This window comes from Typopeltis vanoorti, chromosome 7, assembly GCF_054136105.1.
Source record: "Typopeltis vanoorti isolate ZY-2024b chromosome 7, IOZ_Tvanoo_1.0, whole genome shotgun sequence".
NCBI classification, from domain to species: domain Eukaryota; kingdom Metazoa; phylum Arthropoda; class Arachnida; order Uropygi; family Thelyphonidae; genus Typopeltis; species Typopeltis vanoorti.
Genome location: NC_143555.1, coordinates 62,319,788 through 62,339,449, shown reverse-complemented (window position 1 = coordinate 62,339,449; position 19,662 = coordinate 62,319,788). Strand labels below are relative to the sequence as shown.

At 32.4% G+C, this 19,662-nt stretch overlaps 2 protein-coding genes across 2 annotated transcripts in view; one reads left to right on the top strand and one right to left on the bottom strand.

Annotated features, from left to right (window-relative positions):
- Positions 1-10,564, bottom strand: part of LOC150104725 (nucleoside diphosphate kinase-like) — a 55,989-nt gene extending 45,425 nt beyond the window's left edge. Inside the window, exon 1 of the mRNA XM_090395905.1 lies at positions 10,368-10,564. Within this exon, the coding sequence (XP_090252031.1) occupies positions 10,368-10,493 (126 nt within the window). The 5' untranslated portion in view covers positions 10,494-10,564. The remainder of the gene's footprint in view (positions 1-10,367) is intronic.
- A 315-nt stretch (positions 10,565-10,879) lies between these two features.
- On the top strand, positions 10,880-18,405 carry LOC150104724 (gamma-tubulin complex component 3 homolog). Its single transcript, XM_090395311.1, has one exon. The coding sequence runs from the start codon at positions 10,958-10,960 to the stop codon at positions 13,688-13,690; it is 2,733 nt and encodes a 910-aa protein (XP_090251437.1). The 5' UTR covers positions 10,880-10,957; the 3' UTR covers positions 13,691-18,405.
- The last annotated feature ends 1,257 nt before the right edge of the window (positions 18,406-19,662 follow it).

Genomic DNA, 19,662 nt, shown 5'->3' with positions numbered 1-19,662 from the left:
CTAAATGTTAAAATGACCAATCTTCTGTCTGATGCTTTGTCTTTTAACCATGTGTACAAGCCATACGATGAATAATAAATAAGTGTAAGCAAAGTTTGCGCATGAAGTATCATCACAACTAAGTCACTTCATATAGAAATTAGTGATTTTACATTTAACTGCCTTAGTATCCCAAAGTATTATACGTGTGTGTATAATACTATGCATTATGGGAAGAGCCACTACCTGGACCAGTTTCAACCTTCATTGAGGCTGCATTAGTGGGAAGTCAGATCCAGAAGAGATACCAAGGCTGAAATAATGCAGGAGTCATATATTCTATATACAAGTAGTGAAAAGATGTATCACCTTATTAAAATCCTCTGGATTAGAAACAGTTCTTGAAACTTCATGCACAAACTTTGTTTGCTTACACTTGGATAAAAGATTAAACAAAAATATAATCTCTTGCCATCTCTAATTTACTTCATGTTTATTGTTGAATGTTATAGCTGCTGCCACCTTTCCCTACTTCTTATTAAATATAAGATGTAGTTGCTATGTAAAAGAATCTCATTTGATTTTTGTCATCTTTGTTTAGATAACACTAGTTACTGTTGACCTGATACTTTAATTCTTCTGCCACCACCTCATTCTATAGATGGTGTATATCTTGAATTCTGGTGCTAAGTTCTGGTTTACTCTTTACTCTCGTTTTTCCACTAATGAAAACAGTAGGGGCCTTGTTTAACCAGGAAATACTTCCAGCCAGCATGATCTTCCATCTTGTACCATCGTCTGTTGTTTGAGGCCCATATAGAATACAATATGGCTGACTAAATCCCAACTACTATATGTTCAGTATCCAGGTAAATACCAATGAGGTGCATCATGAAAAAAATGAGGATTGCACATTAGGTCAGTTCTCCACATACCTTATGTCATATGGGTCTTCTCTCAGTTATCTAGCTTTGGTTCATAAACAATCTCTGCAACAAAATAATCGATAGAAAATTAATGCAAAAACTCCAATCCTTTGGCTCCCTAGATATTCCTTCACATATCATTCATCTGGTATTTTCATTAAGTTCTGTTTTTTTTATTATTTTCTTCATTGATGTTTGGTTTAGTTCTTTCAATGTCTTCATTTTGCTTATCTAGTCTAACTAGCTATTCTCATATTTCCCATCACCTTATTGTTCACTTTCATATAATGTTGAGTTTGATAAATTATGCTTTCCTTGTACCAGTAATAGTCACCAAGAAAATTCTTCTTTTCTCGGTGAATATTACTGGTATTATTCCATTTACTTTAGATTTTAATTTTGTTAGAAATGTCTAAATCTTCATTTTAACTGATTTCATAGCCCAAATAATTATTGTTCAATTATTCGGTTGCCTATAGCTATTCTAAAATGGATAGGCATTTTTCCAGTGAATGCCTAGTTTTCTTTGAGAAACAGATATTATATTGCTATAACCTCTAAACTTCATAATTTCTCTGGCTTTTCTTTAATAACAAACTAATGTTTTTCTAGAACTTGGTTTTTATTAAATGCAGCCAACATTTACGTTGCAAGTCGACAGTTAGAAATAATGTACAGGAAAATGGTTTGGTGTAAAATCAGGTGAGACAAGGGTCCACACTACCTCCACTGCTAATCATCATCTATATGGATCCCATTAAGAAGTGACATTAAACCTGATAGAAACTGGAGATGTTAATCTAAGCTCATTACTTCACGTAGATGAATATATACTCCTAAAGTTAGCAGTATTCCTTAATTAAATCGAGTAACTGCTGTAACAAATATGGCATATGAATCAGTAATAAAAGACTATGAAAATAGGCAGATACATAGAAAACTCCAACTGCATTCTAAATAGAGAATCTATAGAGCAAGTAAAATATTTCAGCTTTAGGTAAAATTTTGTGAAAATAGCAAATTAAATATGGGAACAACAGAATTACGAAGTTGCTATGGTTGGGGGAGTCAACAATGTTCAAGCCAGTTTTAACTTATGGATCTAAAAGCTGGGTTAGAAATAAGAGCCGATCTAAGACCAGAGACCTACAGATATGAGAATACTGAAAAAAAATTAGGGAAGTGAACAGATGGCATCCATGACAGAATTATATCATAATGAAAAGATATCAAGGAATGGCTACAAGTTTGTCAGCATTCAGGAATGTGTGAGAACAGCTAATCTTAAGTAGTTTTGTCACTTAAACAATGGAGAGGAAAGAATAGCAAAACAAGTGTTTGATCACTCCAGAGCATAGGTTCCCAAAGTGGGCAGTACCCCCCCCCCCAATTGAGCTATAGCGGGATCAGAAGCATTTGGGGGCGTTCAGGCGGTCTAGGGGTCAGTGGTGCTTTATAGAAGAAATTAATAATATATATTTAAAAATTAATTATTTTTGTAATTTTGCGATTAGATAATCATTTAAAATTTAAATATTGCATTTTAATTCATCTTATGCCTGTCTTAAACAATCAATTTTCTATTTCAATTATTTAATCATTTGAAAATCCACCATGTCAGATAGAAATGGATGTCAATTTTCTATGCCAATGAGAAAATAGAGCATGTATATATGTGTGTATAATAGGAGGCATTACAAAATTTGTCTTGGAAAGTGGGCAGTGGCCCGAAAAAGTTTGGGAACCTATGCTCCAGAGGAAGACAGACTTGGGTGGTCTGATGTAGTTAAGTGCCTTAGAAGAAATAAAATAAGCGGTGATAATATTGGAGTCCCAAAAGAAGACAGACTAATTAGGAGAAAAATTGTCAAAATAAAGATGGCAATGATATAAGCTTTTCATGTGGTACTATCACAGCATTCTGAACACTCCTTGAGGGAGTGTCAGAAAATTCATGATGATAAATGCATCATTCATGAAAGGCCGACTTAATGTAAAACCACTTTGTTCTGATAAGTATGCAAATTATTTAAGTATTAATTATGCTAATTATATTGCTGAAATTATATGCAACATTCAAATAATGCTTATCCCTTCATAATTTCCTAGCAATGCCTCTAGCTTTTAGCCAGTCATTTGAATGTTTTAGATTTATGCCATCACTACTTTTTATTTCGTGAAATATGGAACACATTTTTGTGTGTTCATTTGTCGCTTATTCATGTTCATTTATGACATCACAGTTTTACAATCCCCCGCCACCAGTTTTTAAGGTGAAATCTAATGAACATGAATACTGTCTTCAATATTACTGATAAACCTGACTCCTACATTAAGCACATCATGATTCCTGATATGCATCATGAGCTGTTTTTTAAGATATACCAAGTTTTTTTTTTTTATTTGGTAAGAAAGTAAATAATACATGTACTTTATTATTTTCCTGAACCCCACCCCCCAAGACCATCGGAGGAGGTCAACACTAGTGAGCAGTTTGCACATTTATCACCCGCTCAGGCAATGCATTTCATGCTCTACTACTCTTCATGCAAAAAATTTACTTTTTACTGTTTTACTCACCACCTTCTCCAACTTCCTCGTCTTTGTTCCTTTTCCTCATTCTACCTATGAAAAATCTCCCCAGTGTTAATACAATAACCCTTCAACAGCTTAAATGTCTTGATCACATCCCTCCTTTGCCTTCTATCCACCAAACTTTGCAGCTCCCATGCCCTCAAGTCTATCCTCATAATCAACTTTGTACAGTTCTGACATTTTTGTTATACAAACAGGTACAGTGAAAACAAGCACATGCTTCAGAATCGGAAACCTAAGGAAGGAACAAGTAACATATTTCAGCTATTTAGTCACAATATTTAATATGGCAAAACGATTTAATCACACTGTGAGCAGCACAGAGGGGAGATGAGTTTCTTTGTCCAGTGTGAGATCCCCACCCCACTTATATTAGGCTTGAAAAACTGCATGTTTGGTCTCTAGAACAGGGTTTCCAGACTGTAAATAAATAAAACACTATATTTATATTATTATTTACATTTTTTTTTTTTAATAAATATTATTTTTCATAGATATTTGCCAGAATACCACATGAAACGCGTTACACAAATTAGAACAAATGGGGATGGATATGACACTGGTTAAGTGGATAAGAGGGTAGCTGCTGGACAGATATCAAGAAGTGGTATATTGAGGCAAAAGCAGGTGACTAGTGGTGAACCACAAGGTTCAGTGCTGGGATCATTGCTGTTTGATTTATGCATAAATGATATAGGAAATAACCTGAAAGATAATATTTGCTGATGATGCAAAATTAGGTAGAGTAATAGTTAATCAAGGCAATGTGGAGAGCTTACAGGACAATTTAAATAGGATGTCAGTATTGGCAAAAGATAATGGATGTCAATTTAATATCGAGAAATATAAAGTTATGCGCTTTGGATAAATAGATTACAAACCGTTTATTTCCTGGAGTACAGTGCCATTGAAGGCACTGTACTCCAGGAAATAGATGAAGCTAGAGTTAGAGGACATTGCTAAGGAGGTGCACATAAGATTACTTGGCTAGTGAAGAACACATTAACAAGTAGAGGTAAGGAAGTTGTAATTCCTTTTTATAAGGCTTTGACACACCCTACATCTGGATTACTGTGCTCAAGTCTGGTCCCCTGGGTTTCTTGGGGATGTTGAAGCCGTGGAGAGGTTTCAGAGGCGAGTGGCCTGTGCAATGTGTCCTATGAGAATAGATTGAAAGTGTATAGATTGCAGAAGTTGGTTGATAGGAGAAAAAGAGGGGATATGAGAGAAACATTTAAGTTATTTAAAGGATTTTATAGGATAGATGCAGGGGAAATGTTTCAGCATTTGGCTAGAGAGACCAGAAAAATGGGTCATCCCTGGCAGTTGAATAAAGATGGTCAATAAGGGGTGCGAGGATTAGATTTTTTGCTTGGAGAGTGGTGAATGATTGGAATGGGTTGCGAGTACTGTTTCTGTTAATGGGTTCAAGAAGGTAAGATAAGGCCGCCATTTTCAGTCGGTTCTGATGTAAATATTAAACAACCCAATTTCCTTTGGGATTCTATAGGAGATAAAAGCTCAAAGCCATTTGAGCTTTCGTAGCTAGCATTAGCAGTATTCATATTACTTAATAAGAATGCTGATAATGAGTAATCAGTCACATGACTATTATGAAATAAAAAATAGATTGTGTGGATAAATTGGGTCTCCTGTGATGAGTCTTCAGACTCCATCTCCATAGAGGTACCCATATAATAATAGGTAGCAGCCCTACCACTGAACCATTCCATCTTCAGGCTAGTCCCCTGACATGGAGAACATAATTCTACTTGTAAGCTGACAGAAAAAGATAATCGGATTGAATCTATGGGAAATGACCCTGGAATGGAAAAGGTAAAACAAATATGGAAATGACAAAATATAATACACATAGCAAACTGGAATGTAAGAGGAATAGCATATAAAGAAATAGAATTAGACCAATTATTAAATGAAAGAAATTATAAAATAGCAGTAATCACTGAAACAAAAAAGAAATTAAAAGGAACTATGAGAATCCAAAAATTTTAATGTGATATACAGTCAGTGGTGAGCTATAAGGGGGCTCATGCGAGCCCTTTGTTAATTTTTTCTAAAATTTGCGAGCCCCTTGTTCTTCTTATTTACTTTTTTATTTTTTCAAAAAAAAAATTTTTTTTAGATATATTAAGCGAAAACTCATATGGTAACCTAACAAAAATTAGGCTATTCGGCAGTGTATAGATTGTTTGGAATTATTGTTTCAACTCCTCTATAACGAATGCGCCCAAGTTTGAAAATAAAACAAGCACATGCACTATCTTTACCCTTCTACCTTCTGGTAGGGAATCGTATGATTATGAAACCAGTAGCCAATCAAATGTTTCATAAAAGATTATAAAATATTTCATTCTTATATTTTGACAGCAAAAAAATGTTTTTCTTATGTAAGATAAATTCATGTTTAGATCATGAAATATTTGTTCAAAAATGATAGCCTTTAGAGACTGATTGTAGTCTTTTGATTGGAATTCGTACACAAACTGTATTAATAAAAGTTTTTGTGTGAAATACCGCTTTTTTTCCCCCCTTTTTTTTTTTTTTGCTCGACGATGTGAGCCCTTTGTTAAAATTTCCATAGCTCACCACTCCACTATATAGGAGTTGACAGAGACCAAAGAGCACAAGGAGGAGTCATGATTTGGATTCATAACTCCCTTTCAAAACAGTTAAAATTATAATTTATGGAATGAAAAAATAATAGAAGCTAGAATAAAAATAGATAGAGGCTATTTAACAATAATTGGTTTATATGCCGCAGAAGGAGGAAGAGAACAGGATAATATTGATTTTTATAATCAGCTACAAAACATATATAAAAATGATTACATAATTTTAGCAGGAGACTTAAATGCAAGAACTGGAAACACGAAAATTAATAATATAGGAATACATGGAGAACATACTCATTCCTGGAGAACAGGAATGGTAAAAAACTGATTGACTTTGTAGTTTATAATAAATTATAAATAGGCATACATAAATATACTTGGGCAGCAAGATGATGGAAATCAATTAGATTACTTTATATTAAATGAAAAGACATCAAAATTTTCACTATGTTAGTTCACAGAGGATATGAAATAAGCAGTGACCACTTCCTCGTTAAAATAAAATTAACTCTTTCTGCACTAGCGATTCCAACTGGAACCACTAACTGTCTTGGCTTTCGCAGTCCATATTACGTGGTGAATTATTCCAATTGGTATCATATGTCGTAGTTCCATTTTTTTAATATAATAACAACAGGTATGTATTATATGATTTATACATATAATATTGGCAAGTATAAATCTTACCAATATCGGTTTTTATGACTCAGTAGAATAATATGCATATATTGGATTATAGAGTATAAGCTCATCAGTTGAATATTTGCTACTGATTCCATATTTTCCAGAAAAATACTTGATACTCTTGCTTTTTTAGACCTAAAGACAAAATAAATATAAAGAAATTTTTTTTTTCACTTGGAAAAAAAAATTCAGGTCAGAAAGGGTTAAGATTACCACCTAAATGGCCACAAGTAACAACAGAAAGAAAAATTGTAACATTTGTTTATAGAACTAGACTATTGAATGACACAAATGTACAATGCTATATGAACGAAGAATTAACTAATATCTAAATAAAATAAAACAAAATGAAGAAATAGAAATAGAATGGCTTAATATAAAAACGATATCAAATGCAGCAGCAAATGAAAGCTTAGGAAAGACAAAAAAAATCCAATAAAAGAAAAAAACTGAAGATCTGAGATGATACAATCAAAAAGAAAAAAAGAAGCCTATCACAAACGGTTAAGTAGTAAAAGATTAGAAGATGAAAATAAGAGCCATAGCTAAAAGAGAAGTCAGAAAAAGACAGAATCATGGAACATATTTGTTTCTAATTTAGAACATTATTTACATAAAATAAGACCCAATGTATATAAAATTTCGAAACACTTTTGCAGATACCAAAGAAAACAAAATTAAACACTGCATTGAAATTAGAAGAATTTCTAAATTACTACACAGAATTGTGGACAGACAAATATTTAAAAAAAGACAACTGTCAAACAATTAATGAAAATGAGAAGGAAATAACTGAAGAATTAGAAATCAGCCTGAAAGAAACAAGAAACGGAAAATCACCTGGAGAAGATAAGCTAGGTTCAGAACTATAAAAATACGCAGGAACAAGATTCAAAGAAAGGCTCTTATTATTTTTAAATTAAATTTATTCAACTGGTATCCCTCCAATAGAATGGAAAAAAGCAATTGTGATTTCTATCTTTAAACAAGGTAATAGAGATCACCCTAAAAACTATAGAGGTATCAGTATACTAAATTCCTGTTACAAAATATATAACACAATCTTAAATAGACTAATGAAATATTCCGAAAACTTTAATTTAGAAGTACAGAATGGATTTAGAAAACAACGATCATGTATTGACCTGGCCTTTTGCCTAAAATTAATAATAGAGAAAAGAGGAGAATACAATTTAGAAACACATATTGCATTTATTGACTTTGAAAAGCATTTGAAAGTTAAAAGAAACGTAATTTAACATATTAAAAGAAAGACAAATACCAAATAATATCCTAAAAGCTATCACAAGTATATATGAAAATACAAATAAGATTAAATCACGAGCTATCATATACGAGTGAGATAAACCGAGGGGTCCGACAGGGATGTTCCCTCTCAACAACTCGTTAATATCTCATCATCATTATCAAATTCCTGCCATGTACCCTCAAGGGGTGTACAGGATATGACAGTACTACATGAAAAAAATTACATCATTACTAACTTCCTATCTACCTCGTTAATATCTACTTAAATGAAATAATAATAAAATGGAATAAAAATTTACATCAAGGAATTAATCTTTCTCCTACAGTAAACTTAAACACTCTCCTCTTTGCCGACGACCAAATAATAATTACAAATTCTGAAGTAAACTACAGAAAGCTATTTTAGATCTAAATGAGATATCCAAAGATTATGGTATGATAATATCAACAGAAAAATCAAAAACTATGACCTTTAAAGGACAAGATCCAGCAAGAACTAAAATAGTAATAGATAACAAGAGAACAGGTGAATTCATTTAACTACCTAGGATGTACGATCACATATGAAAATGAAAAAGATATAAACGTAAAAATTGCAAAATATTTAAAAATAACAGGTATAATTAACTCTATATTTAAACCAAACCTAGTTCAAAAACAAACCAGACTAAAAGTATACAATACATTAGCCCTACCAGTCTTAATGTATGGAAGCGAAATCTAGACAATAAAATAAAAAGACAAAGATAAACAACTGCAGAAATGAAGTTTATGAGAAAAACTGCAAAGTATACCCTATTTGATCACAAAAGAAACGAAGATATTATGAAAGAATTAAACCAAGAACCAGTAATTGAAAAAATTAAAAAATATAAACATGGATGGAACACGTTCAAAGAATGAAAACAGAAAGATTACCAAAACAAGCCATTAGGAAAAAGAAAACCACGATGTCCTCTTAAAAGATTCAGCGATGACTTCTAAGGCCGGAACAGGTCATAATAGGCCTAAATCCTTGATATGCATGATGATGATGATGATGTATAGTGGTATACTCAGTTTACATAAGAAGACTTCTAAAACAGGACCTCCCCTTAACAAGCCCATGCTGAACATCATAGAGAATACTTTAACCAAATTCTGAATCCTAGTTCTCACCAGCAATCACCCAGACAGAGACTGGCCTATAATATCTGTCTTATCCCCCCCCTCCTCCAAAAATGAACAATTTTATCCTCTTTTCACTCCTTTGGAATTTGCAACAGGGTATATTAAAAAGGTGTGACAAAGGCATCATTAATCCCCTGGAGCACTCCAAGAAATGCAGAGATATACTGCCAATCCCTATTGCTATTAACATCAGGCTTGGATTCCTAACATAGCTCATGCCTCCTCACTATCAGTACCTCCTATACCATACAATACACACAATATGTATAATTGATATCACATTTGAGGATGAAATACACTGATAAACTGATCACGTTCTTATTTCTAACTACTCTCCATTCACAAATATTTTGGTCTCATCTGATCTCTCCTGCTTTCACATCACCTCTGACTGGAGAGCAGTCTCTCCGGTTGATTCTACTATTTAAATCAGTCCACCTCTTTTATACAACTTCATTTGCCCCTCAAATGCATTCTACACATCAACAAACTACATACTTTCTCTTCCCAATGATCTGCTAGCAGAGCGGTGCATCTTATTTTTTCTGAGACAGTGCCTTATCTCAATGACAATGTTTTAAAAGAAAAAAGACGACTTCGCACTCTTCAGTCATATCCACCAAACATCTAATCTCATTCTGCAACTCTTGCAGTCCAGCAATCGTGTAACAATCCATCAGTCAGGTCTTTTCCATCATTCACACTTGCGGTCCATCAGTCAATTTCTTGCTTTTCTCTCTCTTCCGTTCCTGCTATCACTCTCATTCTATAATTTAATTATACTCGACAAAAAGTGAAAAAAAAAATTTCCACACAAGTTTTTCACTTGGCATCTATGCTCTTGCCATGACAAAAAATATCTTCCCTTCCCCCAGAAACATGCTTTTAAAATATGGCATAATTACGAATTGAGAAATAGCTGGACTATAGCCTAAAATCAAAATATTCATTACATAGTCAGTGATTCCAGCGATGTATTCGGCTGACAGAACGGTAAAACAAAAACTAATATCAAAATAAAGTTTAAGAATTGGGAAGTAAATATAACACAGCTTCCTGTATTGCATCCTAACACTAAAGCTAATGATACAGTACTGCCATTGTTACTCACTTGCATAAATTTCATTCCGACTAGTTTAAACCCTTTTCTTTCGAACCTTTCAATGATTGTACCTATGATACCTCGCTGAACACCATCAGGTTTAATCATGATAAAGGACCTTTCTTTGTTTGGCATGATTATACTAAAGAAACTTGCTAACAAAGACGATAAAAAAAAACTACCAACTCTCACCAAGAAACCAGAGAGAAAGAACGTGGTACGTCGACTAACAGCAAATGCGCCTCATTTACTCTCAACACCACTGATTATGACTAATAAATATGATTTATTTTTATTTCTTAGAGTAACTTCACGATGTTCTGTTTATATTTATATATATTATATTACGCAGTTAATTAATGACTATTGTTTTTTTTTCGTCTTTACAACAAAACACCAAAATTGATTTCGATAATTTAGGAAACCGTTTGGTGGCGTTATACGTTAACTTCAAGAATTTTAAAGTTGGTGGAGTAGAGGGGAGTAGCGCCATTTCTGATGTTTTTGGTGAAGTAAAAACTTTTGGGGATAGTGTAAATAATTAGTTTTTATTAAGTAATGCAGCTCGAGTAGATGAATGAACTGAAAGGGCGATAGACATGTCTCACAACGCCCCATCCGATAAATATACTTCTTCTACATTAGTATACAAGTTGTGTTGTCATATTACTAAGTTACCTCCAGAATCCGTAACTCCATGTTATCAGTTTGCACTTCAGTTACTAGGAAGCACACCATCAGCATCTGTAGACAGAGATGAGTTCAGCACCGGCGATAAAATAAAAAAAAAGCTTGCGAAGGATGGACGTCAGAAAGATGCTGTTCTCTTCAGTGAACTGCATCGAAAACTTCAGACAAGCGCCGTTCTTAAAAACAGATGTGCTGTATTGTGTCTCTTTTCCAGCTTATACAATGCTTCTAACGGGCTAGCTTTTAAAGCTGCTTATTTCAATACTGGTTTGAAAAAAGTGTTCACATCAACCCCAACATCCTTGGGAGGCTATGATGCTCTAAATAGTAGGGTTATTCCTCATAAAGGACTTCTCTCAGAAGAAATTATGTCTACTATTAATTCAGGAACGGAGTACGCGTGTAACTTGCAATCTCAGCAGAAAGATAACAGTGGAAAAAAAGGAATTAATTTAGGAACTGGTGAAGACATATGTGATGTGAATGCTGGTCGTCAGTATGGAAGTAGAGTGGCTCATGTTGCAGCAATGTTTTCTTCTAAAGAAAAACAACAGTTGGTAACATGGTCTTCAGTCAAACGAGAAAAAACGTCAGTTGGTAGTCCTAAACAGAAATCTAAAGAATTATCAAATACTTCTTTTAATGAAGTATCGGAAAAACAATTATTACAAGAGGTTTTATATGCCACCCAGGGTATTAGTGGAAAGTTGATAACTCTAGAAACAAATCGGAACAATTTTCATGTAGATATTAAAACCACGTTACCTTCACCAGTAAGACGCCTTGTTTTACGATTTACCGAAATGGGGTGGATGTACTCTAAAATTAGCAATTTTTGTAAATCTCAGAACTTAGAAAAATCTGTTGGTTTAGTTGGACAGAGTTTTGTTGCTGCGCTTCAGCAAGAACTGGCAGAGTATTATCACTTATTAGCTGTATTGCAGTCACAGCTGCAGCAAGATGTTTCAACAGATGTTTCATCCAATGGAACTGGAGGGCTCTCTCTACATCGTTTATCAGTGTGGTTTCTGGAACCATATGTACATATTAAAGCTTTAGCTTCCATTGTAGATACATGCAAAGGTAAGAAAGGTGGTTCTCTTGCTTCTTCTCTGTACTCATTTCTTCAGCATGCTGATCCAAACGTACAAACGTTAGTCAGGCATTTGCTGCGTGTTGTTGTTCTACCAATTTACAGGATATTAACCTATTGGATATTTTGTGGAGAACTTGAAGATAGCTGTGGTGAATTTTTTGTTGCAGCAAATTCTACAGTTGCTGATAGTAGTCTCTGGCAAGAAAAATATAGTTTGAGAAAAGCCATGATACCATCTTTTCTGACCATGGATCAAGCAAGAAAAATACTTTCCACTGGTAAAGCTTTAAATTTTTTGCGTCAAGTATGCCAGGATCATTCCTCTCCAAAAGGTAGAGAAGTGTATAAAGAAGCTTTGGATTCAACAAATGTTGAATCTCTATTTAGTCAGGATAAGGATGGGGAGTTTCAAACCTTATTAGAGATGACATATATAAAAACAAGTAAACATGTGTTAAGTGTTCTTTATACAGAATATAAGCTGATGGAACATTTACAAGCAATGAGACAATACTTGCTTCTTGGTCAGGGAGATTTTATCAGGCACTTAATGGATCTCTCAGAACCAGATCTTTCTAAAGCAGCAAATATGTTATATTCACATAATTTATCAGGTATTCTTGAAAGTGCTATTCGTGCCACAAATGCACAGTTTGATGATCCAGATATTCTTCAGCGGTTGGATGTCAGATTATTGGAAGTTTCTCCAGGGGATACAGGTTGGGATGTATTTAGTCTTGATTACCATGTAGATGGGCCAATTGGGACTATATTTACACCACAGTGTATGACATATTACTTAAGATTGTTTAATGCATTATGGAGGGCAAAACGTATGGAATATGTTTTATCAAATATATGGGAAGGACAGACAACTTATTCACGACTTCAAAAGCAAATTCCAGAGCTAATTCCAGTTTCATATCATTGTCATATTATTCTTTCTGAAATGGTGCATTTTGTTCAACAAATGCAATACTACATTGCCTTTGAAGTAATGGAATGCTCATGGGCTGATCTGCTACAAAAAATTAGTATTGCACAAGATTTAGATCAGATTATTGCAGCACATGAAGAGTTCCTTGATACTCTTCTTACTAGAACTCTACTGGATGAAGAATCCAAAGACTTGTTGACACAGTTGAGAGCAATCTATGACTTAATTATACGTTTTCAGCATGTTCAGGATAAATTTTGGAGACAAGCTGAAGCCTTGTCAGAAACAGAGTCCAAAAGGGATGCAATGATTTCTGCAAAAACAGAAGAGGGAGACTGGGGAATTACAGAACAAAAAGAGGAAGAGATTAAAGAGCAGCATAAAAAATTTGTTAAATCTGTTATACCAGCTACAAAAGCACAACTTCGTGTACTTACACATTCATATGAAGAAATGGTGCAGAAATTTCTTTTGATGCTAACTGATCATGATGATCCAAATTTAAGATTTTTAAGCTTTAGGCTTGATTTTAATGAACATTACAAAAGCCGTAACACTCGTTTACAGACATCTTTAACCTATCAGCATCGCCGCAGATCATTAAAATAATGCTATGCTTTATTAATAACAGTTAAAAGGTGAAATACAGAATCTGCAATTTTATACTTGGTATAAATATCAGCTATGCCATTTGGTATACTCTTATTAAATTATATTTTACTGATTGCTGCCAGAATATTGCCACATTATACTTAATGCAGCTTAAGAATTGTGCATATAAGCATTCTCTTTACATGAACAGAGATTTGATGTGAAATTTACACATCGATTATTTATATCATGACAATTGCTTGTTATTATATTCTTACACCTTTGCTTTGAACAAAGTTAAAAAGATTTGTTTTATACCATTTTGGATTATGAAATGAATAATATTGTATTTGTAGCTTGTTGCACACATCATGATTTGTTCCTTTTTATTTGCTTAGAGTGTGGAATGATATGCAGAAAAGTATATAATGATTGAGATGTTAATTTTAATAATATCCCTGTTTGAGTGTATATAACATGCGTTTTTTTTTTCTTTTTTTTTTTTTGTCTTATCATTTCATCATCATCATAGAGGTACGATGCCTTTGGTAGCATACTTGGCAAGGTTCCCTATACATTCTGCATTTTTTAAAGCATTTCATCCTCATAAAAAAAAAATATGGCACCTTTGGCAATATATTTGAAAAGGTATCGTATTGTTGTGATTGTAATTTTGCTGGTTGTTTCAGTAGATTTGCTGGAATATGGTTCATATGTTTTATTGGTAGATGTTGGACACGTGCTACCCGATGTGCCTGTATAGCTTAGAAAGATTAATTGTTAATGATTGAAAAACTTTGGTTTATAATTTGTAATGTGCATATATGTCAGAATCTTCTTTTTATTTGAATAAGATAAATGTTATATAAGTTAGGGTTCCAGGTAGCTATTGATACATTTGTTCTCAGAATTTAAGCCTTTTTAAATCTTCAAGTTAAACCATGATAATTAAGCAACAAGTACCATGTTAGCATTATGCCTAATCATGTTATTTTGCAACATGTAAAAGGCATAATATCAAATTGTGTAAGATGGATAGCTATATTAAGTTTTATGAAATCACAAGAGACATTAGACGTAATTTTATTAAGAATTGTTGCATCCCTAAGTCCTTTTTAACATTGCTAAATATTTAACCATTTTACAATAAATGAAAAATTGCCTTTATTAAAAAAAAAAAAAAAAAAAAATTATAATATACTTAAATGATAGTGTGAATATCTTGAATATATTACTTCAGTACAGTGAATTGAGTCGAGGATTTGAAATAAGGCATCTTAATAGCATTAAAATTCCTACTTTACAGTAATGCATTTTAGTGTTGCACGTATGTTACAATGTTATTTGTTAATTTGCTTATGAACAAACAGCATTGGTTCCTCCTGTCAAAATGTTTTAATTCTAAATCTGTACCAAATGTAATAGTGTTATTTGGCTTAATCTCTTGCTTTATAAGAAATTAGTTTCTTTATTGGTGTAACTATGCTTGTAATGCTTTCGAACACTAGTTAATGGACCACCAAAATAGGTATTTAGCATAAGGCAGATTTTACTTTTTATATTTTAATGGTTTAGAATTTCATTGCCTAGTTAACAACCATCACCAATGCTTACTAAAGGTATTGGTTTGGGGGGTGGGGGAGGATTCATTCACTAGAGCAGGATTTCCAGATTTACAACTTTTTGTGAGTGGGCTTTGAATTATTATAGAAATAATATTTGGGATAGTTATGTGTGTGTGTATACATCCATTTCTCTCCAATTTATATAGGAAAGGGGAAAAATAGTATGGTAACAAGAAAAATTTAAAATATTAAACTAATAGCAAATTACTTTCATATTAATGTCAAATTACGACACTGTTAATTCCTGCTATATGCGTATTATATTTAACCCAAATCAGTGATTAAATAATCATAAGTTCAAGTCTTGATCAAATGGCACTTTTTTGCATTGAGATTGTGAAGTAGCATAGAAATTTTCAAGAAACAGTACATGTGTGTGTGTGTGTATGTATGTGTATATATATATATATATATACTGTATATAGATATATATATACTGTACATAGATAAAGCAAGATCACTTATTAACATAACATGTTTAATAAGTGATTTATATGCTGCTTCTTCCATTAATATTTTTTTTAAATGAAGTCAGTGTTACCATTATTAACTATTAATTTTTTTTTTACAAATACCAGTGAATGTATCCATAATGCTGTGGAAAAATTTATGAACTAGTCACAGAAGTATTATCATTTGTTTATTATAATAATGTCAAGGAGGAATTGAAAGACTAATACAGTAGGACATTGCTATCCAGTTAATTTACAATACTCAACTAACTTCACTGCTTGTACACTTCTTGCACTTTGAAAACACACTCTGGGCCAATAAAAAAAAAAAAAAAAAAAAAAAATCTCCTCACATCTCATACTGTGCAAAAAATAATATTGGAATTAGTCAAATAACACATGAGAAATGCTAAAGGCTCAATTTTCAACATTTTTAAATGTAAACTATCTATAAATTTAATACTCGAAATTATTCTAAATATCTCTCCTAAATACATTTTTCTGTAATGATAATATTTCGCATTCACAGAATACTCATATCGTTGAGTAAATATTTCATTATGCATATATTTCATCTAGGTTCAACTTTACAGCATAAAAATTAGTAACTTGCAAAATCACATTACATTCATTCATAAAATTCTTATCACTTTTATATTATTGTCTGGATACCTCCAATGTAGTCTGATATTGCAGGAGGCCCACACAATACCTTCTTAATTCATTGACAGTGCTCACCACTTCCTCTGGCAATTTATCTACTTATTTACCATTCTTCAAGTGAAAAATCCTTGTATTTCTGGAAATGTCTCGTGGACTAGGTGGTGAAATTTTTCATTTGCAATTCTTATAATTCCTATAAAATTCTCTTAGTTATTTGTTTATTATATTATATATATCCCTCTTTTCTGTTTGTTAGACTTTGTAGCCCACAAGTCTTTTATCTGTCCTCATAATGTAACTTTTATTATTAAGGTAAGATTTAATTTTTATCAGCTGCTTCCTTTTGGAAAATGTATAGAATTTCAAATTTCTGAAACATTTTTCAGATTATTTGGAATAGCGACTAGCTCCCTGTTACCCCCCCCCCTCTTTTTTTAATTATGGCTATAATGATGTCTGGTGCCAAAATCATAGCTGAAAACGAATTGTTGGATGTAAATGTTTTGTACTGTAGTCAAAACTTTGTATGTGTTATAAGTTAATTAACTAAAGTAAACTAACAAAGTTGTTTCCAATTCCTGCATGTAGACTGAGATATACAATTTTGTTACTGTTTTGGTTTAGCAATAGCCAAAAGTTTTCTCTTTAAAATGAGGATTCTTTGCTGACTATGAAATAATGCGATGTTTTTTTGTGAGATATTGATGTTACTACCTCTGTTTATGATGAATGAGTATAAATAGCTTTAGTTTTTAGTATGTATATATATATATTTATATATACTATTAAATATTTTTAAATATCAAAATCATTGTGGTTCTTGTTGGACACCCCATTTATGTACAGTTGAACTCCTATAACTTGAACGTTTTATAATGCGAATTTTCATTAAATTAAATATTTTCCTGATGATAATGCCCATATCTGTTTAATATTATTATTGTTAATTTGCATTATTATTCCCCCCTCCCCCCCCCCCCAATACATCAGCTTACACATGGAAGGTTTGCAGAATCTGTAGCACATTAGGGTTGTGTGGGCAGGTGGTGTGAGATAAGGAAAATGTTCTTAAATAGCTGGAAATTATCATTTTTAGACTCTGAATGGATCTCGAACAGTCATCTGTAGGGTTTTTATAAATTCTGAAATAAAGTATTGAAAAGTCAGATTTTTTTTTTCTCTAATTGTAGTTTGTGATATTTATGTAATACTATATTATCTTATCCAAAAGAAAATTTTACAGATAATTTACAAAGAGAAAGCAATATGCTTTTAATGAAGATTTTGACAGACTTAATATTTTAAACTAAGTGATCTAGAAGAGTATGTTAGATTATGCTTATCCTGAATGGTCCACTTAACAACCAAGCCTTTTTTGTTATCGGTTATATTCAGTTTTTTTTTTTTTTCTTCCTTCCTCCTTTGCTCGAGACTTATTTCAAGTGATTTGTAAATTGGCATCAGTTTAGTTTACTGTGATGTATATGATTCATAATTATTAATTTCATCTCTCATTTTTATCTACAAATGAAGGTATGTGCTACTGCACATACTTTATGTATATAAATATTCAGTTGTTTGTAATTGAAGAAATACTGTATTGTAATCAGTGTTACTTATTAATGTTTTACAGGAATGTATTAAATTTCTACCTATTTCATATAAAGATTAAACTTTAGTATATACAAAAAGTATTTTCTTAAACATTTGTGATAATCCCCCCCCCTTTTTTTCCCCACTGAAATTCCAGTTATGGAGGTTCACTGTAAATTGTTATTAGTCTTCCAAGTTTTTTACAGTAAGTCATTACAGTTCTGAAGTTCTTGTTTTTTTTTTACTGTAGTTGGCTTTATTTTCAGAAGCCATATATCAAAATGAATTGTTTACTGTGCATGTCATTTGCCATGTGATGAATTTTCATTGTGTACGCATTGCACTTTGTTGCACTGTATGGTTAACATTTAATTTTGCACACATTTATTTGTATACAGACATGTTTTTATGATTAGCATGTAAATGTTATAAATAAACATTTGTATATATATAAAATTGCACAGAAATGTGTTCAGTGCTTCCTTATATGCTGAAATCTATTTTGCATGGGTATATATACCTTAAAAGTATTTTTATATAAAAGTATCTTTAGGTTACTCAAATAAATTAATTATAGAACATTTTCAATATATTTATTTGCTATATGTTTTGCAACATTTCATGTGTAAATCTGATATAAAGGAAATAAGAACAGGATATAAAAATAAGATAACCTCAAAGGAGTTGCAAAATTTATTGCAGGTAGTTCACTATTACTGTATTTCTGATAACATGCTTGAAATTAACTCACGATTTTTCAGCCACTCTATACTCTAACAAAGCATTCCACTTATACACAATTTTCAGTATAAATCAACAAACAAAAAAAACTTGTCAAATCAACATAATTTTCATAAATAAGTGTTCATGCCCTCAGTACCCTAACTTTTACTTTGTGAATTTCAGTATCTGATAGTGTAGGTACCTACTTGAGTAACCAGACCATTGGATACTAAATTATTAGATAACAAACACCTCCAAACACACACACATGCTCTGTGTTTGAAGTCCTTTGTGGCATGAATATTTGCTGAGAATTTAGATGATAGACTATTTTTATCACATCCATCAGTCACCTTGCTTGAGGAAAGCCTTAAGCAGCTTGATAAAATATTGTCTTTAGAGCTCTAAAACAGGATTTCCAAATTATTTAACCCTCAACCTTCTTGCCCACAGTACTGCAATAGTAAAATATTATATCGCCCACCTTTTCTCTTATCCTCCAAGTTCCATAAATTATATTTGGTCAGTTAAGTTGAGAATGTTTTCTAGTCCTGATGTTACTCATTCTGCAACAATTAGATGACAATCTATTACAGAGTTTAAATTTGGTCTAATCAAGTTTTATACATGGATAACTTCTTTGTGTTTACAATAATGTCAATGTCCTCATAACTGTACCACTCCTCTGCTTTGTCTGCGACTCTCATCAAGGATAACAAATTTTGTTAATATGTTAATTTTGAATTGTTAAGTGAAACCTCGCAATCCTTCCCTGGAAACACAGAATAAGACAATATGTATTGTCCTTAATTCGTGAATGACAGAATTTTCGAAGAAAACATGGATACCACAGTTCTGAACAGCTCCCACTCCTCAACATATACCACACTTTCATAATGACTTGTGAACTATTACACCATTAACACCCCAACCG

Coding starts and splice junctions, on each gene's coding strand:
- LOC150104724 (XM_090395311.1), top strand. CDS start 10,958: ATGTCTCACAACGCCCCATCCGATAAATATACTTCTTCTACATTAGTA.